Below are 24,507 nucleotides of genomic sequence, written 5' to 3'. Positions count from 1 at the left end.
ATACCACATCTTGTGAACAAACCCAGATCCTGTTCATTCTAGTGAAGTATTATATCTCTTCTGTCTTCTTTCCTTTCTTACCTGTTACTTAATTCAGATTCGCATCACCTTTCTTCTAACTATCATGTAGCTTCTTATAGTTCCCATGCTTTATATTACCTCACATTTTAATGTATTCTTTACATTACTCTCCGTATTTTATTTCTTAAATATATTTAGTAAGCAATACAAATTTGTTAATAAGTGTCTGCGCTTGTAAATGGGTGAAGCATGCCAGAAGAGAGAGGAAATGTGTTTTTGAATTGTTACAGTTGTTAGAGAGTACTGTCTTGAATTTCTGTTAGAAATTAACAAGAAAAGCCCTTCCTGATTTAAAAGCATCCAAGTACAGATTTTAGGTGGAAGAGCATATCACTCATTCAACCCAAAAAGAGTTCAGGAGGCATTTAGATCAGAGGAGTCAATAAAAAAACTAGGTCTACTCCCTGAGGATTCAATTGTTTTAAAGTGTTGTTGTCTACCTGCCAATTTTGCAAAGTGAAATAAAAACTGGAACCTTTTAGGAGAGACTGCAAAGTGTCTGAGCTTGCATGTGGAGAATAGGCACTTTACCTTTCACAAAGGGGATTTGGTAGCCTAGAGAGACTCCTTGAGTCAACAATAAGAAAATCTTTTTTTTCCATTCTCATTTCTGATAAATTTGGCAGAAACCCCTTTGAGGATGACTTTGTTTGATTTCCAGTACTTAAGGATCTTGGGTCAAATTCTTAAATTTTTGGAACCAGTAGGGAAAATGGAGATATAATATAGAATTTTACCTTTGATTTCTAACATTGCAAATGAATACAAGGTGAGTGGATAAAGGGTCAGTATCCTTTTAACTGATTTTATAAGTGGTAGAAAAGTTCTTAGTGGAGAAACATTATGTTCCAGGCTGACTTATGGAATCCAGGGACAATTTCCTTTGCAGGATTTATCCATTTGATGATTCTCTAAGGAACTTACTGAAATATTATCCCCCCACCGAAGTGTTAGATCCTATGAACAGAATCTGGCATTTTGAATTCCAGCTTTGTTCTCTAAGTTGCTGTTGAGCCCACTCATCTTAATGCCATTAACATTAACTTAATGCCATTTGCATAATTTAATTGCACCAGCCAAATCATTAATGAAAAGATTGATAACAGGACCATAATTGGTGAATCTAGGATTCTGCTTGGTGTTCTGGACCAGATGACCTCAAAACTGTACTTTGTGTACTAAATTTTCATACCCACCAGGAAATCCAAAATGCATTTATTCATTTGGTTGATTTCAGAAGGTACCCACTAAAATTTTTGTTTTAGATATGTTAATGGCTCACTGGATTATTTTGGCCATGAAATACCAGCCTTTAGTGAAGATGTGTATCTTCTTTAATATATTTTCTAAGTATCATCTACATAAGCTTCCACATGTAGACCAGTTGTATTTGAAAATTTCATTTGAAAGATAATTGTTTGAACCATGAAGTGCATTTTCTCATAGGAAGAGATTTATAAGTGGGGCACAATTTTTTTCATTAGAAGAAAAGCCAGTTTAACCCATATATAACTGAACTGAACTCTAACGTATTTTCACAAAATCAGGTGAGTCATGAATGTATTTCAGGTGCTGTTCAAGTGCTGAGGAATGTAGCAATGTATAAGACAAACAAGGTCCCTGTCCTGAAACAGCTTACACTTTGGAATTGGGGGAGTGGAGTGGGCAGATCTATTTAACAGAAACAAATGCGGAATGATTAAGATAACTTACTTCTTTATACACTTATAAGCTATTGATACTGAGAGAGAGTGGCCAATGAAGAATGCTAGCTAGAAGCTTCGGTTTTCCTCACCCAGGCAGCGAGATTCTGTACCAGTTCTCATCCTGGGTATACTTAAGAAAGGGAGGGAGGGAACTATTGAAAATCTAGAGGAAGAGCATTCCAGGCAAAAGGAACAGCAGTGCAAGGACCTTAAGTCAGTAAAGAACTTGGAATGTGGGTGTAACTGAAAGATAGCTACCATCTATAGAGTACTGTGAATGAGGAGAACGGAATGAAATCGTTTGAAAAAGTACACCGAATTCAGGTGATGTGGAGATCTGTAGGCCATGGCTTACAAAAAAAAAAGTTTTTTTTAATGGATTTTGCTGGAGGATGACATAATCTGATTTATATATTTAAGTAACAACTGGCAGCTGAAGTGGAGGATGGGGATGGGAAGCAAGACTGGAATTAAGGAAACTGGTAGAGGGATCATTGAAAGGACATGACCACTGGTGAGCTGGACCTGGTCCCTCCCTCCCCTGACCTCGAAATGTATGTTATGCCCACTGTTGTGCCCACTGTCCTGTTTCAAGGACGGAGGCCTTGAGAGAGTAATGTATTGTTGAGACCATCTGTACTGCGTATATGACTGAACCCTATTAAGGCCTCTATAAAAAAGCCTTACGATTCTGGCAGGCAGGTGTGGAGATCTACTCACCTTGCAGCTGCCCAAGACAAGCCCCATATGTAAGTTCTCTTGCTTAATAAACTTGCCACCTACCAGTCTGGAGTGGCCTGCCTTTTTCTTTAGTCTTTTCTTGCCCTCTATGTATGGGGGCAAGTTTTAGATTGCACCTGGGGAACTCCCCTATTGTGAACCAAAAACGACTAATTGTAAGGCTGGTACAATTTGGCTAGATGAACACTATTTGGTGGGTATAGCCCTTGAAGGGCTAAGAAGTGGTCAGGTATTGGTGATGTGATTGCTGATGAATTGGATGTCCAGTGAGAACATAAGAGAAGAAGTTAGAATGACTCTTAGGTTTTTGGCAAGAGCCACAGGATAAGTGGTGTTTAGTGTATTGCAAGGGGCACACTGGTGTGGAAGAGATTGAGGTGGTGGGGCGAAGATACAGAACTCAGTGGTCAGGGCAAGATTATGTTTTTTGAGACCTCAGTAAGCATCCACCTGGAGATATTGACTTGGCCATGTCTGGAGAATAGAAAGATAGTTTTGGGAATCATCAGCCTATAGAGTTAGAGCTCAGTAAAGTTACCTAAAAGAAATTTATATATCTATATACATACACATAGATATATGTACATACATATATATGTATATATATACCTATGTATATGAAAAAATTTATATTGGAGCTCAGTAAAGTTGCCTAAGAAATTAGATAGATAGATAGAGGTACATATATACATATACGTGTATGTATATACATAGATGTACATGTGTACATACATATATATCTACCTACATACATACATGTATATATGTATCTACTTACCTATCTATTTATCTATATATATAAATGGAGAAGAAAATAGAACAGAAACTAGAAACTTTGGTGAACTGAAGCATTTAGAATTTTGGGGGAAGAACATTAGCCAGAATTATCATTTTTAGAAGCTAGTCAGGACATGTCATTTTCCAATTCAAACCGTCCAATGGGTTTTCTACACTTTATACTCATGATGGAATTCACAGTCCTCCAGGGGTCCCTGGTTCCCTCCTCTCTTTCCATTCTCTGCCTTGTTCTTCTGCTCCAGCCCCACTGGCCATCTTGCTTTTCCTTGAACACCCCAAGTATATTCTTGTCTCAGAGACATTGTTTTTGCTTTTTCTCCAACCTGGAATGCTTTTGTGCCAAATTCTCAAGATGGTTCTTTTTCTCAGATTATTTACATTTACATTAATTGTCACCTACTGCGAAGCCTTTTTAATAATAACTTCCTTTCTCTATGTAAACAAGCTTTCAGGTCCTCAATAGATGATGAAAACTAGCCTTACAAGCATATTCAAGCTAAAGTATTTATGACTGATGTTTTATAAATGGATTATGTTTCCATTTGCATTTTCAGTAGGGTCTTGTGAGTCTTAGACTTTAAGACAGAGATAGGGACAATGCCTGAGTTAGGTTTGATGACCGTATCTTCAGCACTCACTAAGTTATATTAGGTGTGGTTGTTTGCATGCAAAACTGGCCCTTACTTGGGCGGAATTCAGTATTTATTAATGATATTGACTGATTATATTATATTATATTTAATACTATTATCTAATATTTAATAGTATTATGTAGTAAGTTTTCTTATTATTTGGCCTGTCAACTGTCTCACCATGGTTACTGGCAGTGAGAATATTTAACTTACTTTCTGTAAGCATATTATATTTCTCACTTCTTTGCTGATGAGAACTAATATTCTACATAAAGTGATGTGCTCCAAAAGGTAAATATTTTCCATAGACTTGTTTTTTCTTTGACTAGTGTAGCTTTATTTTTTGATCTTTATATAATATGGCTTACAATTACTAAATATATATGTTATGGATAATTTTTAAAAATTGGTTAATTTAGATAAATGACCATCCACTCATCGTTGAAAACTTTTATTTTCATTCAGTGATTCACTGAACTGCTTTCATTTGGACTCTTAGCGAACAAAGACTGTTTTGAAAATCAACATTTGTGCTGGGGGAAAAATAAATACATTCAGCTTTAGAGTATAATTTTGAAATTGCATTTGTGACTTAACCATTGATGTCTAAGTTTATTTATTTATTCGACAGAAATAGACAGCCAGCGAGAGAGGGAACACAAGCAGGGGGAGTGGGAGAGGAAGAAGCAGGCTCATAGCGGAGAAGCCTGATGTGGGGCTCGATCCCATAACACTGGGATCACACCCTGAGCCGAAGGCAGACGCTTAACTGCTGTGCCACCCAGGCGCCCCATAGATTAGCATTTTTGATTTGTAGATGGATCCATCCATTAAAAAAACAAATCCCTGCTTTAAAAAAAAAGTATTATTATGTTAAAATGTGACAATTTGTTTCTACTAAAATATTGAGTCCAATTGTTTCATGTTGAGTTTGCCTTATTTCCAAAATAGCATAGAGATGTGCGAACAACCATAAAGAGAGTGGATGTCATTACTGGAACACGGAAGCACCATGTTGGATTATTATAAATGATTGCCATATTAGGATATAGTGTATAACATAACTAAGTCACACCTCAGTCTTTATAGTGGGTGTGATTAGTATGAATTACTTAAATACGAAGGAGGTCAACAATATTAGCAGGAAGTATCAGCAATAAAATAGATAATGCCAACAATAAAATGTCACAGGTAATAGAAGCTTTCCTCACCAGATTTTTTCTACGATGGTCAAAATATTGTAAAAGCGAGAAATTTTGTATTCCTTGATTTTTCTTGCTCTTACTGGTTTAGCATGAATGTGCTTAAATCAGTTAAATGATCACAAAATGGGAACAAGCAATAAAAGAAGGTAAATCGTGAGTCTGTCTTATCAAGAAATGGAATGATTAGCTACTGAACAGTTGACTGCACCCAGTTACTGTGCTGTGTCAAAACGTAGCTATCATTAAGTCTGTTTAATGTCTTTTAATCTAAATTATCTATTAATTAGAGATATTACATTTTCTTTTTTTTTTTTTAAGATTTTATTTATTTATTTGACAGAGAGGCAGCGAGAGAGGGAACACAAGCAGGGGGAGTGGGAGAGGGAGAAGCAGGCTTCCCGCTGAGCAGGGAGCCCGACGCGGAGCTCGATCCCAGGACCCTGGGATTACGCCCTGAGCCGAAGGCAGACGCTTAACGACTGAGCCACCCAGGCGCCCCAAGATACTACATTTTCAGATGCTCCTTGATCCTTCATAAAACAGGAAAGCCCTTTATAGATTATCTTAGTAGACGTTTTAGGAGAAATATGCCTCACTATTGAATGCTTATGAAATCATTTATGATGCCAATGATCAACTATAATTGATTCGCTTTGTGATAGTATAGAAATCAAAAGTTTCACTTACCTTTAATGACTCTTGGTCACTATACCATTGTTTTAAAAATGTCATTCTTTTACATATGTATGTTTATATGCATACTACTTAACATGTTAAGATGAGTTGGTATATAAGACACATTCGTATTTTATAATGACACTTAAAATGAGCATTTGAATATAGGGGATATAAAATATATTATTTTATTCAAGTAATTATAGTATCTGTAGTGCTGGAATCTAATGGCAAGGGATAAGTTTTGAGTATATAGTAATATCCTTTTAACTGCAGGGAAGTAGGGAGAAGAGAAGCATAGATTTATTAACTGCTTACCATGTTCCAAGCATCTGTTCTAAGTGCTTTGCATCCATTATCTGCATATACTATCTTATTAAGTGCTTTGCATAGACTGTCTTGTTTAGTCCTCCCAACAACTTAATATGTAGGCATTATTTATGATGTCTGTTTTACAGATCAAGATACCGAGACATAGAGTCATTAGTAAGACTTCTATTAGTAAGTGGTTCAGCCAGATTATAAACATAAGCAATATGGACCCTCATAGTTCTCACTCTAAAGAATATGTTGTACTGCTTTGTTATAGAGAAGTAGCTAAGCACAATATAATTTAAAATGTAGATAGCGGAATTGATCAGTAAAAAATGGTATGAAGAAATAATGAAGTAGTAAGTCTGAAGGAATTAGAGTATTATGCTCAAGCATGCAGTTAAAGAAGACACTCTCCTGGATATTAAAAAGAAAAGGAAGAGAAATACAGTTGATCCCTGAACAACAAAGGGGCTAGAGGTGCCAAACCCCACACAGATGAAAATCTGTGTATAACTTTTGATTCCCTAAAAACTTGACCGCTAATAGCCTTCTGTTGACCGGAAGTCTTACTGATAACATAAACAATCATTTAATACGTATTTTGTAGTTTATATTTGTTATATACTGTATTCTTACAATAAAATAAGCTAGAGAAAAGCATATGTTATTAAGAAAATCATAAGAGAAATAAATTTATGGTACTATACTGTATTTATTGAAAAAAATCGATGTATAACATCGATGCAGTTTAAACCCATGTAGTTCAAGAGTCAACTGTATATTTGTATAATAATCAGCTAGAATCTGATGGTATAGGAGTGCTTCCTTGGACTTTGAGCTGCATTATATTAGTAATAAAACTAGATTTAGGTAGTTAATGGGAATAATCTAAAGACTCCCTCCGATGGGCTGATAACTTTTTAAACTACCTATGCAATGCAAAACTCATGTAATTGTTGTAATGCTTTGTGTTCTGTGCTTTTCACTCTTCTTACCTCCTTTACTTTGTATTACTAGACCTTTCAGCTTTAACAACAGCATACTGCATTCAGGGTCGTATTTGTATACTTCTAAAGAGTGGGAGAATGTACCCTGTATACTAACAACATGGCTTATGTACATTTAAATAGATTTCAAAATTAAGTTCTATCTGTGTGTTATTTAGATTATAAAATAATAATTAACTGATTTGGCAAATTAATCTCTTGGTCATTGTGGGGAAAGCCCAATAGTCAATGTAATTGAATAAATTGAAGCATTTCTCAACTGCTGGACACTGGATTTGTCTATGTGTGTGTTAAAGCTGTGGAAACATGCCTGGATTTATTACTGGAAATTCTTTTATGATGTAATTTATAATGACTCATCAACTGGAACACAACACCATTGTAAGAAACAATAAAGTAGTTTGCGTTAAAGGTAATTTTTATTTCTATCTTTATCTAACTACAGATGAAAATATCTAAAAATATTCATTAAAGGACATGTATTCTATTACTGTATTGTGTAAAATGCATAGAAAATGTGAAGCATTGAGATGACTAAAAAATAGATTCAGTAGAAATTTCCAGTGCAGGGCGTAGTTAACAATCACCGTATGCCGATTTTTCCACTGTGAATGGTAAATGTGTTGCTCGATAGGAAATACATAAACACAGAGTAAAACGACTACGTAAATCCCGTAAATATTTAGGGGCAATGTATGCAGTAACTCTAGAGGCAATATATAGAGATGCATACCATATCTTTTTGGTGCACATTTTATTGATTTTATTATTTTAATTTCCCTTTTGTTCAGCAATGATGATATTTGTGTGTTCTCTTTTTGCTAGTATGTCTACCCTAATGTGGATATGCTCAATACTTCTGTTTTGTTTTCTTGAGGAATGATAGCACAGAACAGCTTAGCATGCACAGCTACCTATCAGTATCAGTATCTACAGAAAAGAGTTCTAGAATCCCCCATGTATTTTTCACTGCTGACTCAGAAGAACAATGATCTATTCCAAATCTTTAGTATTCAGCACTGACTTTTTGCCATGAGACTTAGAGAAACTTAGGTTTTTTAACCCATAAACACATCTGTAAAGTCTGTTTTGAAATTGGGAAAGACATGTTGTTATTAAGGATATTTAATTTAAATATGTCAAGGCTTTACTGAAAGTACTTTTTACCTACTTGGAAGCAAAATTGAAAATGATTTACACTTTCATGACGATGTAGCTGAACTAATGTGAGTTTGCTCCTTGGTGAGTCACAGATACACCAAGTGGAGTTGTCACACGAAGGAAACTATTTGCAGCAAATGAGATCATGCGGAGTAACTTCTAAAATCAGGGCTCCCCAAGCAAGAGCAAGGGTGGATGGGTTCCTTTTATTTAGGGTTCCAGGGAATATTTAGAAAGGGGAACCTTGTCTTCATATGCAGAGGTGGGCATAAGGTTGCATATGCACCTTAAGGAGACATGCCTATACATACATTGTATGTTATGTTAATAAGGCTTGTGCTCCTCCTTGGGTGGAGAATTTGGCATTATAATGAGGTAGAGGTTACTGTCCTATGTGTGAGTCAGTGGTTGAGCTCAAACTGGTCTGGGTGGTCTGCACCTCCAGGGCTCTTTGCCAGAGCAGTCATTAAAGCTTGAGGGGTAGTTTCGGTTTCCAGAAGGGGATGCTATCCCGGCTGGTTCTTTTTGCCTGCATTAAGTAAGAGATAAGCTAGAAAGAACTTAAGGAAAAATGTGGGACAAAGGTCAATGAGTACAAGCAGGTGAGCCATTAAGGTCAGGTCTTGGGTTTAGCTGGTGACAGTGCCATTCCGTAAGCCATCAAGTTTCAGATCTAGAGTTATCTTCTGTCTCTCTATTCCTATCTCCACTGTACCCCCTGCACACCCTTGCTGACGTAGGAAAGACGTTAGGGTTCGAAGCCTACGGCCAAGAAAGAATTCTTGAGATGTCTGGTGCAAAAAGGTGATTTTATTAAAACGTAGGGACAGGACCCATGGGCAGAAAGAGCTGCCCTGGGGTCATGCATGAGCAGTGGCCCATTATATACTTTCAAGTTGGGAGGGGATTAGAGATAGCGTAAGTCTCTAAGGAATTTTGGAAACAAGGTTTCAGGGAACTTCAGGAGGCTGGCTATTGTCGGGAAAAGATCATTTATTATTGTCTGCTAAAACCTGAGTCATGAGAGCCTTCCGATATATATTGGTGGGTCATGTGCTTGGCAGATGACTACCAACATGTGTCTTGGGGGGCAGAGATAAAAGAAGTTGCCAAAGGAATTTGTATATGTTACAGTAGACTTACAGGTTCCTGGGGGTCAGGCTAAGATTGCCTTTTGCCCTTAGCAAAGTATTAACATTGAGGCAGCTGAGTGCCTAGAGGAATGTCACTCTGCCTGTTTCAAGGACTTGTCAGTGGGCTGTAGGAAGTAAGGAAATTTAATAATTTTTCTTCTGCCTTTGTTTCCCTCATCACCTCCATGTGCAAGTATAGTTCACACCAAATCCTGTCACTTTTCTCTGCACTGTTTCCTACCACTTGCTACAACTGTAGTTTGGGTCTTAACAAACTTGGCTTCTTATTAACTACTAGAGTCTTCTGATTCATCCAGCTTCCAGATTTTTCCTCATCCCTCAGTCCATTCTGCGCACTGGTACCTGAGTAATCTTCTGAATGAAGTAGGAGAGCGAGGTTCTTGTCTCACAGAATCGAAGAATGAATCTCATGGACAAAAGAGAGTGAGCAAAATGATAGAGTTTTATTAAGCAAGGATACAGAAAAATCTCTCAGGAGTGATGGGGGTTTCCCAGCCAGGTTGCCAATAAGGGCTTTTCATCTCTGGCCTTTTATTAGGACTTTACCAGGCAACTTGCCGGTGGTTAGGGCAGTGGCCGGAACTAGATGTGACACTTACACACTGGGTGAGAGTCTTTGTTTCTGTGACATCTGTGATCTGTAGAAACGTATTTCTAGATCTGGTTAATCTTCATAGTGAACTTTTCCTTTGAGGCCTGATTAGTTTTTGTGGTTACTTTTATTTTCTGTGGTTACAATGTAATTATTAGAAAAACATTTTCACCCTAGTAACTGGGATAGGGTGGTCTAAATTTTCCTGATCTCTTTGTTCTGTCTCAGTGTCTATATACCTGAAATACCTCCAGAGCCTAGTTGGGGCCCCCATTCTTTTCCTCCCTAAAGTCCCATCCTTTCCCTATTCATGAATGCACTCTTCTATTGGTAACCCTGCATTGCTAAAAGGCTTCCAGTTGCTTCTGATTAGCCTAAGGCAGCTTTTCTGTATGTTTGTTTTTGCCCAGCTAACTGGACCTTTCACCATCCTGGCTCTTCTTCTTCACTTCTCCCCTTCACTTGAGGCCCACTCTTTTCTCATTACATTCCTGCCTGATCTGATCTCTAGGACTATGTCGGGGAGGAAAAATAATTCTCCCTCTACCCTTCTAGGTTCTTGGCTGACAACCTTCTGTAATGAAAAAGACAGATTAACGGGAGAAAAACAAATGAAAATTTAATAACATGGTATGCTTGTAAAATGCCAAGAAAAACTGAGTACCTCCCTGAAATGGTCCAAACCTTACACCATCTCTAGCTAAAGACAAGAGATTTTGGTGGGTGGGGAACCAGTTATGGGAGGTTTTCAGGCAAAGCATATTAAAGAGGGCATGGTTTATGCAGATCGAAGTCTCTCTTGCCTTCTCCACTAAGAAGAGTTCCTAGAGATTAGTAACTCCCTACTCCTGTACAGTGAGGGAGACACCCTTACAAATGGAAATTTTTCTTGTAAATGTAAATGTCTCCTACAAAAGGATGACTTCTAACCTGGTTTTCTGAGCTTCTCCTGTGTCTGCTGCTTCCTAAAAATAGCCAAAAATAGGGGCATCTGGGTGCCTCAGTTGGTTAAGTGTCTGCCTTCGGCTCAGGTCATGATCTCGGGGTACCGGGATCAAGCCCTACATTGGGCTCCCTGCTCAGTGGGGAGTCTGCTTCTCTCTCTCTCTCCCTCTCTGCTCATGCTCTCTCTCTTTTTCAAATAAATAAATAAATAAATAAATAAATAAATAAATAAATAAACTTAAAAAAAAAGTAGCCGAAAATAATCCTTCTGCCAAAGAGGCATATTTTGGGGTAGCCAATTCTATTTTCCTTTACCTAGAATTGTAACTGAACTCAAGGGGTTCACTGCCTGGGGTGCATTAAATTGAACACAACCTAAGGAAGTGTTAAAAGCAAAGAACTTTTTATTACTTTTTACAAGTGAGGAGCTGGAGGCAGCTGTCAAAGCACCATCTCCCCCTGGGGTGAGTACTGGAAGCTTCTATTCAGTGTATTCTGGGGTGGGGGCAGGTGGCTTGCATATGCACTACATACACATTAAGGAGTTATACATATTCTATTATTTAGGCACTTTGGTTCAATTGCACATGCCTAGCATGTCAATATGTTAATACATGCATCTATGTTCAAAAAATGAGAAAACCCCACCTATAGATGGAGATCTGAGTTTTGTAATGAGCTAAAGGGAACTACAGGACATCTTAGGGGGGTTCTGCAGGTCCTCAGCTCCAGAATGGCTCAAACCAGCCCAAACTGGCCCACATAAGGCTCTTAGGTGAAAGAAACACCTACCACGGGGCTAACAGATGACACCCCTAGCCAGTGTGGTGTCTACATAGGGTGTGTCTTGATTGGATGGGGGCCCCTAATTGTGGGCCAACTATCGGATGGAGCTGGATGGAAGCTGGTGGCTCGGATGGTGAAAGAATTCACCTGAGGCAGAACAAGGGAGATAGAGTGTATCTAACACATTGCAAGGGAGCAGCAGCCACATAGAAGAAAGGTTTGTCTGCGACGAAGCAGTGGGTGGGGGTTGTTTTTAAAGGGGGAAAATGAGGAGGTATAGCGACATATGGAATTCTCCCTTTTTTGGTAAATGTGCCTGGTTGTAAGTAGCCCATTGGCCAGTTAGGGCCAATGGATAGTTTGAGGTGGGTCGCCTGATGGGCCTGTCTATTCAGCCTGGTGGTCTCTGTGGGCCCTTTCTACAGTCTATCGCTCCAGCCTGTTTGCCGAAAAGAAAAGTGGCCTCTACAGCTGGGTGTCTTTGGTGGGAATAGCAATGCAAAACAAAAACACTCCTTCCTTGCTTTTGTCCTTTCCCCCTCTTCCCTTCTCCTCATGCTTTCAGCCCTCAGATCTGAGTAACTTCCCATTGCATCCTAGCTAACAGAATGTCCAACTCTTCTCTCTCCATGATCGGATTCCTACTTGGTCCTCAAGGCTTGCTGTCTTTGGGAAATGTTACCCTGACTCTCCTAGTCTCCAGTGTGGGCTTTGTTTCCTTCAGGAGATCTAGAGCACTCTCCTCTTCTTTTATTTTTTTAAATGGAATACATAGCTTTTACTTTTGTGACTTGTTAGGCATTTAACAATTTTATTTATTAAAAACTTTAAACAACATTTCTTTTGGCCTTCATTTCTGTCCATCCTTCTTAAGACTTCTGGACCGGTTCACTGTTCAGTTTAGGGAGATCTTTCACCTTCTCTTTTAGGGGGTTGAAATCATATACGGAGTGTACTAGAAGGTGTGTCTCTCCCTGAAATACTTTCATATTTTCTTGACTCACATATCCAGATGATGTTGGAACTCTTACTTTAATGGCATGTGAAATTGCATTGTATTTATATTTGAATTCTTAGGGAGCATATTAATCTAGAATTGGAACATCTGGGTTAGTCCTGACTCTGCTACTTACTGACTGCTTAAAACATGAAAAGATCAACCTCCTTATGAGTAGGAGTTTCTTTATAGGTGAAATGGAGATTAATAACAGACCTTTCATTATGCAAGGTTATTCTGAGTCCTGAAAATAAGATTACACTTGAAAATAAGATTCATCTAGCTGTACATTAATGAACTTTATAATCTAATATACTTAACCTATTTTTAGGTGCTTAATATATGCTAATATTAACTAATGCAATAACTAATTCATCCTTAAAACAACTCTGTGAGGGTGACTAGTACATGTTAGCGATGAGGAAACTAGAGAGCTCAATTAAATACCTAGTCCCAGGTAATCAGTGGCAGTCATGGAATAGACACCTGGCGGTGTGGCTTGGGACCCCCCCTGTAGCCACATCCCACAACCTCTCCGTAGCTAGCTCTGGTATTGGCTAACCACCACTGCTCTGTGTTTTCACAGTTTGCCTCCTCAGCCCAAAGTTTACTAGGTTCAGAAGCATTCAAAATCAAGCCAACTGTGAATTCAAATCCTAGAACTTTTTTCCATGTTTGTTGTAATTTCAAAAAGAAAAAGAAAAGAAAAGCAGTGTCTTGCTTACTTGCAATAGCAGGCCTGCCGTGATAAAAAGGACAAAGGGCTTTGCATACTTGCAGGAAAATCACATGCTAAAATGAATGCATATGGAGCTTATTTTTCTTACTATTGGAGGTTAGAAAATTCGGTATTTCAGCAATGAAATCAATGTAAATATGTACAAAATATGTAGTGTAAAGACAGTTTGAGAACTTATGAGCTTTAATCCTCTTATCTATTTTAGGACTTTCTGGGACAAGTGTTTTGTACATTGGGGGAGATTGTTGGTTCTCAGGGAAGTCGCCTGGAAAAGCCAATAGCGTAAGTATTTTTTAATCCAGACAAAGAAATGTTAACGCTTCAGTTTTCATTTTGGTAGTTTGGAACTGATGAATACGTGGTTGGAGACCAAAAGTGGATTTAAAAATCTTATTGAGTTTTTTCTTCTAACAAATAGTGTTGATATGTTTGTAAAGAATCATTTATATTTCAGCTGTCATATGCCATGCTGCAAAATGTTCACAAAATGAAATGAGGAGATTCAAAAAAGCAAATGTATTGTTTTCCTTTTGGGTATGGTATTAATTCTTCAGTTTTAAGAATTGAACATTTTGAATAAGAGGCTTTCCTCCTTGGGCCAGGAACTATATGGAGCACCATTCTTTATACTATATGCTTAAAAAATGCATTTTTATTGATTGAGATTTTAATAATGATTTTTACTACAAAATTGGCCTGTAAAAAAGAAAGTAAGTGTATAAATGTTAAGAGAGGGCGGTATCTCAGAATTATGTATTCTTCCTTCACTTTTAATCACTGGGATCATGTTTCATTTTCAGATCAATTGCATGGGGTGATCTTATTTTCTCTAGTTCCAAATAAGACAGAAAACTAATTCCAGATATTTTTTCCTAAATCTTCTCCCTCACTGTCCTCCTTCTTCCTCCCCTCACCCCATCTCAATTATTTGAATTCAATTAACTGTTCATAAAAATCAAATGATCTAGGAGGAATACTGAGAAAATTGCAGAGCTAACTACAATATCAAAAGGCTTGGGGAATTTTGAAGTGTATATCTTCAACATTCTTTTAAGAATCTCAAACTCATAAAATAAATGTGTCAAAACTCTCCAAATCTATTCACCTTTGACATTCAAATACTTGAAACATCCAAGGTATCCTTCTCACATTATCTGTATAAAATTGAACTTTATTCTTAGAGTGTTTCTCTTAGGCTAATGAGAAGTCTATGAATTCTCACTTCTTTTATTTAATTGATTTTCTAAGAAAATTATTACTGAGTGCCAGTTTGAAGACTTTTGCATATCAATGCCTTTTTAACATTTCTTTCATGCATAGTTTGTTTTCATATCCTTGTAAGATTTGTAAGCGTATGATTCAAATATGTTTATGCTCACTTTAATATGTCAGTGATAAGTAATCTGTAAAGCAAATGTGAATACTTTATTAAGTATATGTAAGTGTTATTGTATTGTTGAATCTAGTGATTTAGGCCCATGAAAATTCTTGGAAGATCACTAAATCACTCTTTTTGCTGAAAAACAAATCAGTCATGTATATAATACCACCTTAAAGATGCCTTGAATATCCTTTGAGCGAAAACAAAGGCAATTAAAATATAGAATTTTTATTTTGGAGCAAAAGAGTAGAGATTTTTATGGAACTTGCACTCATATTTTTAAACTGGTCATTTTGCTGGTTATTTTTAATCTGGTGTTATTTTCTCCATAAAGGGAAATTATAACTCTAGTTTCAGAAACTCTTAAATTACATAGACTTTTTTTTTCGAGTAGAAAATTATTTTTAAGCTAGTCTTGAAACATGTTGAAGAGTTGACATTACATTGGTTAGGGTATGTGGTAAATAGAACATAGTGTGAGATGTGGTTGTTGTTCAGCTTGATTCAACATTCCCACTAGACAAGACCAACAAAAACACATTCAGCATAAGGGATGAAGATGTCTAGAGTCATGATTATGCAAATGTTGGGAGTATTTGCGAGCAGTTAATTTATCATCATCTTACCTAATCAGGAAAGATGAGGTGCCCTTTAGATTTATCCTCACTCCTGCTGAGGATGTGGTGGCATAATTGAGACAAAGCCTTGGAAACCTGTTTAAGCAACATGAAGCTATTCTAACTACCCACTTTGCTTCATCTAAAGGGTGTTTTATAACTTAAGCAAGTTTATTGAAACTTTTGATATTACATCTGTCTTAATGACAAAGGTAGCATTCATTCAATTTTTAAAAGTATATGTAACTAATGTTTTATTCAATCTTTGACCTTACTGGGCAGTCCTCTCAAGCAAATACATATTAAGAAAAGGGTTAAAAGGTAGGCTTATTGTTTGAGCAGTGAGAGGGTTTTTTTTTTTTAATTTTAAAGTAATTTTAACTAGGCAGGCATGTGTTAGTATTAAATGGGAAATGAAATGTAGAGGTTGAGTGTAGCAAAGAGATTGGTGACAAAAGAAAGAAGCAAAGAATAAAACTGTAAGAACTGCAGTGTGGTGGTCTATTACATGAGGGAAACCCAATTAGATAGTTGAGACGAAGAGAAAAAAGGAAAGAGATGAGAGAGGGAAATCAAATAGGCAAGACTAATCAAAAATAGAAGAGTAAAACTAAATACAACAAGCTTGCTAGTGGAATGATATTTTTGATTTATAAAGCATCCAGTAATATGCTCATTTGCTCTCACCTGAGTAGTCATGCCATCCCAGGTGAATGATGGGAAAAAAATACATTTTGTTGTAACCCACCTACCATCTTGTTTGAGAAAATTTTATCTTTTATTAAAAACACTAACTATGAGAGAGTCAAGTGTCTAGAGAAGAGAGAACATGAAGATGAAGGAACATGGTCCATTGGGCTGAACATGCTGTCTTGGGCTCTTGGTAGTTCAAGTGTTCGGAAAAGGAAGATGCATCTTCTGTTCAAATGGCATTTTACTCCCCTACCTAAACCTCAAATGAAATGAAACTCATTTATCATTTTTGTTTAAAAGTGTAGTTTGGTTGAGGAAGAGAATGAAATGTTTGCATGGAAATTTTATCTGCCCGTAATGTTGGAGTAGCCCTTCATATTAGCTGGTCCACTAGATGGATACTTTCAGATTCCATACTCACCTTTGTTCACTGACATTTTTTTCCATGTACTTGATTTTTCAAACCAATCTAATGGACAGATGTTGGGGAGCGATGGGGAGGTTGGAAGGCATGGGATACTTCAGTGGAGGAGAGAATGGTTTTGGAAGAAAGGGCAGAGCCAGGGAGAATATCAGAGATGATACAAGGTCAGGGAAGTGTTTCCTCACGGGAAACTTGATGACAAACATAACTTCTAAAGGAAGATACCATGTATAGTGGAACATATTTTGATTTGTTTTGTTTTTTAATTTAGTGGAATATATTAAAGCATGGCAGAAACAATGAACTTCACATTGGGAAATAGTATGTATTTAACAGCTAGCTCTTGTATCTATTCCTTACAGTCCCCTCTGCCGCCTTCTGCGCCACCCCCTGCCCCACCCACAACTACTGAACCTGCCCAGGTCAGGGCTTAGCTATCTAGTGAAAGATAATTTTGTAAGATGGTCACTAAGGATCTCACTGTTTTGCTTGGTTGGTTCCTCGTGGCTGGTGATAGAAACAATTTGTACTGTCTCCTGTTGGAGCCATTGCTTTAGCCAGTCTCGTTAAGGAGTTGGAGGATTTTTCCTATCTGGATGGATATCAGCTTTGGAGATGGAGCACGGGACACCTCCTGAGACAGATAATCCATCTGCAGTTAACAATATTGACTCATCCTGAGTTTAAAAAGTCTCCCTGTGTCCCAAACGTTATTTATCTTAAATAGCATTATCCATGTGACTTAGGGCTTATTTACCAATTTGTTTTAGATTAGAGATTTATTTTCCAATTAGTTTTCCATTTAAATTTTAAGTTATTCTAAAGATTCCATTGTTTCCTTCCCTTTAAAAGGCCTAATTTAAATTATGTTCTGTTAAGGTATTAAGAATAATTTATTTTAGCTTTTAAATTGCAGTTGTGTTATAATATCTCCTCAGAGGTAGGTTTTTAAAAATGATGGTAACAGTAAAATTTGGAGATTTAAAGGAGATATACTAGAGCCTTAAATTATTTATTACTAACCAAGCCTTTGAAAACTGTTATATTTATTACAAAGGAAAAATGGATTTCTAGTACATAGTCTCAAGCTGTATTAAAAACAGAATTTGAATTTAAAATGAAATCTTTTTCTGTGCTTCAGTTATTGTCACTTTAAAAAATAGATTTTCTTATTTTGAGAATAAAAATTATTTTTTAATATTTTGTAGGAACTTAGGTGAATTTTTTTGGAACTTATGTTCAAGAATTTTTAATTTACTTTTTAATAACAGCTTAAGATTTTCACAATTTCCAACAGTCTGTTCTGTCAAATTCAAGTTCTGAGCAAATTTGGATTCCGGTTTTGAGCAAACACATTTTTCATATCTTAATTCCATCCAACATTTTGGTCTTTTCCCTGAACCCTCCTAAAATGAGTCTTGTGCTACTTAATTTGTCTGCAACATTTACTGTGTCTTCCTATGACTCATCGGCTCCTCTCTTTAGATCGTCCCATTATTATTTACCATTATACCCACTCAGCAGTGTGTTTTCTCATGCTGGGAGATTGTATCCAATTTTCTGCATGATGCTGTCAGAGTCGTACTTCTTCTATCTTTAGGGAGCTTAGTGATGGATTCAGTAAAGCCTTCCAAAATGCTGGAATCAGCACCAGTTTAAGAAAGATTGCCATTCTTTCCTCTGGGAGGAAAGCATTTATTATGTTCATCAAGTAATAGACCTGTTTGTTCCTGTTTCGCACATCCAGGCATGACTGGTTCTGTATAAAAGGATGGGGTGAGGAGGCAGGGACTGGTTGTGATTAGAAGGAAGATTCTTACCCTGGGAGGGTGGGGGGACACCTCCATGGGTAACTGAACCGGCAACTGTTTTGGCTAAGGGAAAAGATTATGTTCTTTGTAGGGTGGTTATAGCAGCTTGTGATCTAGGCAATCAGTAGTGGGTAGGATAAAGGGAGAGACCCAAGAGAGATTAGTGAACAGTACAGTGAAAAGAGCACAGGGACAGGGATTCAGAGGAAGGTGATAAATGGGAGACCAGCTTGCAGTTGACTGATGGCCACTGGGATCCCAGCTCTGACATGGGGTTCAAGGACACAGCATAGTGGGTGCTGAAGTTCAACAAGAGAAGTGTGGGGAGAGGAACAGAGCAGAAAGGAAGCTGGGGAATAAGGCAGAAGGAGAAGAGGGCTTGTAGAGGACTTGAGGCAGAGCCGTAAAGGTTTGCCTTAAAGATCTGATTCAAATGTGGCCTGATTCTGAAAGCTGTGCTGGGGATGTGTGTAGATCAAGTCATTGAAAGAAGGAACGGGAGGAAGAAGAGTAGGAAAATGATAGTCTTGAAGGTGAGAAACATAAACTTACAATTAAGCACAGCATGTCCTTATCGTGCAACTTTTTGTATATGAAAATCTAGTCAACTTTGGGGGAAATTTTGACCTTCAAAGTGATCTTGACTTTATTAACTTCCTTGCAAATTAGATTGATATTGTTATACTCCCCGATTTATTTTATTGGAAAGAACACTGGGCTGGGAATCAGAATGTGATGTTCTTAGTACCATCTCTGCTGCTAACTCGCTAGGTAACACGGCAAAATTTGTATGCCTGTATTGTACTTTTATATCTGTAGTATGAAGAGCCTAGTCTAGAGTTAAAGAAAGAGCCTCTGTAACAGAGTTGACAGTATATGGGCTTTGGGGCAGTCAAATCTGGGATCATAATTTATTGGTTATATAATTTGAGAAAACTGCTTTAAATTCCTGAGCTCCAGTTTGCTCATCTGAAACATATGAATAATACACTTTTAAGAGAGTTGTCGTAAGAAATAAAAATACTTTATATAATATTTTTGTCATGGAGAACCCTGGAATTTAATAAATACCGCAGTTGTGGTTATTGTTGTTGTTATTAAGTATAGCCAGTGTCTTTTAGGAAAGACTTATTAAATGGAATCACCGAGTAATCTCTCCCATCTCTCCCGCTCCCTCTCCCCCTTTTTTCCTTCCTTTCCTTTCTTCCTTCCTGTCTTTCTGTCTTTTTGCTTTTGTGTATTTATTTTCCTTATAGAAGCATTTAGCTAGGAATTCAGCAAGATTAGATAAAGGGCAATTTTGAACCAAACTTGATTACATTTATGTAAATTGTTCAATGTCAACCAAATATAAATATTAAAAATTATTTTGTCGATTCTCAATATAGAGCTGAAAAGTCAAATTGTGGGGGAGTTCAATTTCTGCTTTTTCTTGTTTTGGGTTTCATAAGATAGTGTTATTTTCCTGGAAATGTCCTGAATTTTTAGAGCATTGCCCATGTTCACACGTAATTGCAAAATGTAATCTAGAGTACACTATCAATTTAAAATTATTTTTCTCTCATTTGCAAAGATTCCAATGACGTGTATACATATTAGTAATTTTTATACACTTCTAACACATTAAATTGAACCACTGATTGCATCTTAGAGAGATGTTCAGTGCTTCATGGATCTAGTATAAAGGGCTTATCAACCTCTGGGAGAGTCTATATGAAAAATTGTGTGTTCGCTAAAGACCAAAAGTAGAAGTAGTTTTAGTACATTTCCTTACATATCTTGCACAAGATTATGAGTCTTCTATATAACAGAAACTTAGTAAATGTTCAGCTGGCCCACTTTCTTAAATTCATTTGTGGGGATCTGAGCTCATGCTCTGGAAAAATCTGCAGAGATACAATTGTTTAACCCAAAAGAGCAGACTGTAAACAGCAGCAAGCTCCCACACTTCTCTGCTCAACTCAGAAATTCCAATAGTTATAGGTAAAGACATATAAATGAACTAATCTGGATAGATAGACTTGCAAAGGATATGGCTAGTCATGAGAGATATGGATAAGATAAATAACATTTTTTCTCAAAATAGTCCTTAATACCATCATCAGAGATAAGCCCCAGAACGGTTGATCTGTTGTTCTGATTTGGATGTTATATTTCCCTGTTCTTATGAAGCTTATGTACAAGTAACTCCTTCAGGCATCCAAATTTAAAAAGAAAAACAAAAAGCAAAATCATTTTATGTCAGTGCTTATTATATAGACTACATTTATTGACCAGATTTGCTTATTTTTCTATCAAACACAACCTCAGTGTAGTAGAGGTCTTAAGGATTCTTATTTTTTTTTCATCTTTCAATTCATTTATTCCACAAATCTTTGCTGAGAGTACATAATGGACCAGAAACAATTAGGGACGAAGCATGCAATTATAAAATCACAGAGTTGTTCCTGTCCTCAGGGAGTTAATCATCTGTTCATTAAATGAATAATCACACAAATAAATATAATTGCATATTGATATAAGCCCTACGAAAATTAGAGTACTGGCTTAGACCAGAATATATAGATAGGTCTTTTTAGTATTCAAATTTTATCATAAATGCCATGAGAAAAATCATGATTTTTGTTCAGAAATGTTCTTTTACTGGGGCGCCTGGGTGGCTCAGTCATTAAGCCATCTGCCTTCGGCTCAGGGCATGATCCCGGAATCCTGGGATCGAGCCCTGCATTGGGCTCCCTGCTCCACTGGGAGCCTGCTTCTTCCTCTCCCACTCCCCCTACTTGTGTTCCCTCTCTTGCTGGCTGTCTCTCTCTCTGTGTCAAATAAATAAATAAAATCTTAAAAACAAAAAAAGGTTCTCTTACTTCTGTATGCAGAATGGTTGTGGGTAGTTAACAGAAAGATTAGTAAGTTAATGACTGTTGAAATAACATAGTTCGGAGAAGACAGGAGTTTGGACTAAGAAGATGAGGAGGAGTAAGCTGATTGAAATATGTTTTTAAGTTTCATTTCACAAGGATGAGTGATAGGCTGATAGTCTCGGTTGAAAAACAGTTCAAGGAGGACCTTCAAATTTCTTGCACAAGTAACTGAATGGATGGATTTATCATTTTCTGACAATGGAAAGATCATCCATTTTTGGGCATTCCACAAGTGAACAGTGTTTTAGGAAGAGATGAGTCATTCTGTCCTTGTATTGCTGAGTATAAACATTTACAACAATATTTTTATTTATATTTGTCTAGCCTCATTGAGTTGGATTGAAAACTGATGGAAAATCTTAACTGAAGGGAGGAAATGATAAGATATGATCTGTGTTACTTTGGAGGATGGCTTCTAAATTAAATAGTACCTATCTTTGTTGAATAAACATTCCTAGTTTCACTTAGTTTTAATATCAGTTAAGTTTCTAAAGGGTTTCCCTTTGTATAGACAATGTTTAGAAATTATGTTGGATAAAATCTTTCAGAGAAATTATAGGTTCCTCTGCAATGAACGTTGTTCCTTTCTTCTTTCTCCCCTGTTAGGTATAGCATAATTTGCTGATTCTGGGACTCAGGATGCAGGCTAGGAATATTAGTTCTATAGTTAAGCAAACTAGTAGGTGAAGAAAGACTTTTATGGGCCAATCTTGGAATAAGTATCTTGGTTGAGCTCTAAGCCCCTGATGAGATGAATGTTTGGAACAAACATTTGGGGATTGTCTCTGCTCCTGTACATACACTCAATTAGTTCTTGTCTTCAAAACAATTGAAAGGGAGCAGTGAACTTTTACAAAATAAGACCAATGGCTAACTTGACTGAATTCTTATAATGTGTCAGTCACTGTATTACCTGCTTTACACCTAATGACTTCTTTAATCCTTATAGCACCATTATGAGGCACATAGGTATTGTAATTATCTCCATTCATCAAAGAAAGAAACTGAGACCAGGATTCTGAAGAAACCAAGCTTCAAATGTGCTTAACCATAGCATTATATTGCCTTCACAAATGAATATATTTATGCATGGCTTTGAAGGAAATTTAATTTTTAATTTTTATTTTTTATTTTTTATTTTTTTTTAAGATTTTATTTATTTATTTGACAGAGGTAGAGACAGCCAGCGAGAGAGGGAACACAAGCGGGGGAGTGGGAGAGGAAGAAGCAGGCTCACAGCAGAGGAGCCTGATGTGGGGCTCGATCCCATAACACCGGGATCACGCCCTGAGCCGAAAGCAGACGCTTAACTGCTGTGCCACCCAGGCGCCCCTAATTTTTTAAATTTTATTTCATTTTTAAAAAGTACTTAAAAGTCAAGAACATCTCTGGATGACAAGAAGAGCTTTCAAGAGACCCATCTTGACCTAGGTCATTTCAGGGATGCAGTTCCTTTGCACTCTCTCTTACCCACACAACTCATATGCAAGCATAGTCCAAGGTAAAACTTTTTCCTGAGGTACATAGGGCTCATCTCCAGCAAAGTTTCTGTTTCTTGCTTCCATCCTGGGTCATGAGGACTTAGCTTCTTTGGGGCTTCTGTAGGGTGTGCTCTTAACTCTTGTGTTTCCTGTGATTACTAAGAGGAAAATAGTAGCCCTGGAAGTGAAAAGTATGGCTTTCCTGTGCTAGCCAGTCTCTATTCTAGGGGGACTGCACCCATTCTCTCTGTGGTCAACTAGGATGACAGCACTCTTCTGCAGGGGTAGCCTTAAATTTTCTAGAGCTAACACAATCTAAATAGGAAGATTTTTGGAAGGAGTTTTAAAAATAAATCCACATCTAGTTTTGGAAAGAGGTAAATAAGTACATGAGATTTTTTTTTCCCTGATCTTCTAGAAAATCATCATTCTGAATTCATAGTGTGTTGACAAGTAAAGAGCACCCTGTGCTCATCCTTTCTGGTCATTTCTTCCATTTGGTAATGCAGGATGATGTGCTTCCATTTCTAAAAACAATGAGCTTTCTGCTGCTTTCTTTTCTTTCAAAGTTCAGGGTGGAGAGATTAAGCATATCGTTAGTGGTTTTGATTATGTATGTATGTATGTCTATATGTATGTATGCATGTATATATGTATGTATTTAAAAAACCTTTCTGAATAATTAGCCTTGATTGGCCCATGGTGCCATTTTAGATACAGGCAGATTCTTGCAGTGCAGATTCTTGCAATACAGGATGCTCTGAAAATAAATTCCAGTAAGTGAAAAACCTCAGTAATCTTTGCAACTCACTGCCTGCTTTGATACCAGTATTGATTAGACCCTCTCAGTAATCATGGGGATAGATTGATTGAATCTCAACTCTTGCCCAATTTGAGTTAACTCTGATGAAAGACTCTAAACATGGAGGACCGTTTAGTAAACTGACATTTTCAAATACATCTAGATTCCAACATGTATTTTTAGTTATTTTTGTGAATGTATTCCGTTTCTTTAGTATAAACATAGCACTTCTAGCTAACTGAATTGTTAGCTTCCCCCAACATTTTATTAAATTTCTTGCCCTCTTCCTTTCATACTATTTTTGTTTGTTTGAAGTTCCCTGTTGTCCTTTCTTAAGCAGGTCCACTTAAAAAAATAATCAAAGGAATACACAGTAGATGTTCCTGCTCTGTTCTTATTAATTCTTCTGTTCCCCACGACATCCGTGGGTTCCACAGCATGCTGGAGCAGAGCACCTGAACAGCCTCCTAAAATTCAATCAGGATTCTGAATGCTTTTCTTCCATCCTTTCTTCTTTTAACAATTGTGAAAAGACTTAAAAAGAAACCATTATATCCTCTGTGTTGTAGAGACCTGTTGTTGTGCCTTGTAAATAGTAAGATTCAGTAAATGTTTACCGAACTGAATTTTCCAGAATAATAGTCATATTTATAATTTTTTTCCTTTTTTGTTAGGTACACTAAATGTCTCTCCGGTACACTATAACTTTGCACTTCAGGCCTTGGAACAGAGTTTTTAGATTATAATAATGTTTGCTACGTATGTAGTTTACTACACTACAGGTGCACAGTGTGCTTTCAGTAGCATTAGCAACCTAACATTTCTGTAGGTAAGTGGATAGGT

General features: G+C 37.0%; 1 protein-coding gene across 1 annotated transcript in view; it reads left to right on the top strand.

Annotated features, from left to right (window-relative positions):
* CPNE8 (copine 8) overlaps positions 1-24,507 on the top strand; it is a 210,098-nt gene that overhangs the window by 69,382 nt on the left and 116,209 nt on the right. The window contains exon 6 of the mRNA XM_008704450.2: positions 13,740-13,816. Coding sequence (XP_008702672.1) covers positions 13,740-13,816 — 77 coding nt within the window. The remainder of the gene's footprint in view (positions 1-13,739; positions 13,817-24,507) is intronic.

The sequence above is a fragment of the Ursus maritimus genome, unplaced genomic scaffold, assembly GCF_017311325.1.
Source record: "Ursus maritimus isolate PB19 unplaced genomic scaffold, ASM1731132v1 scaffold_26, whole genome shotgun sequence".
Classification (NCBI taxonomy): Eukaryota; Metazoa; Chordata; class Mammalia; order Carnivora; family Ursidae; genus Ursus; species Ursus maritimus.
The sequence above is the reverse complement of the archived record's forward strand: the minus strand, read 5'-3'. Positions and strand labels throughout refer to the sequence as shown.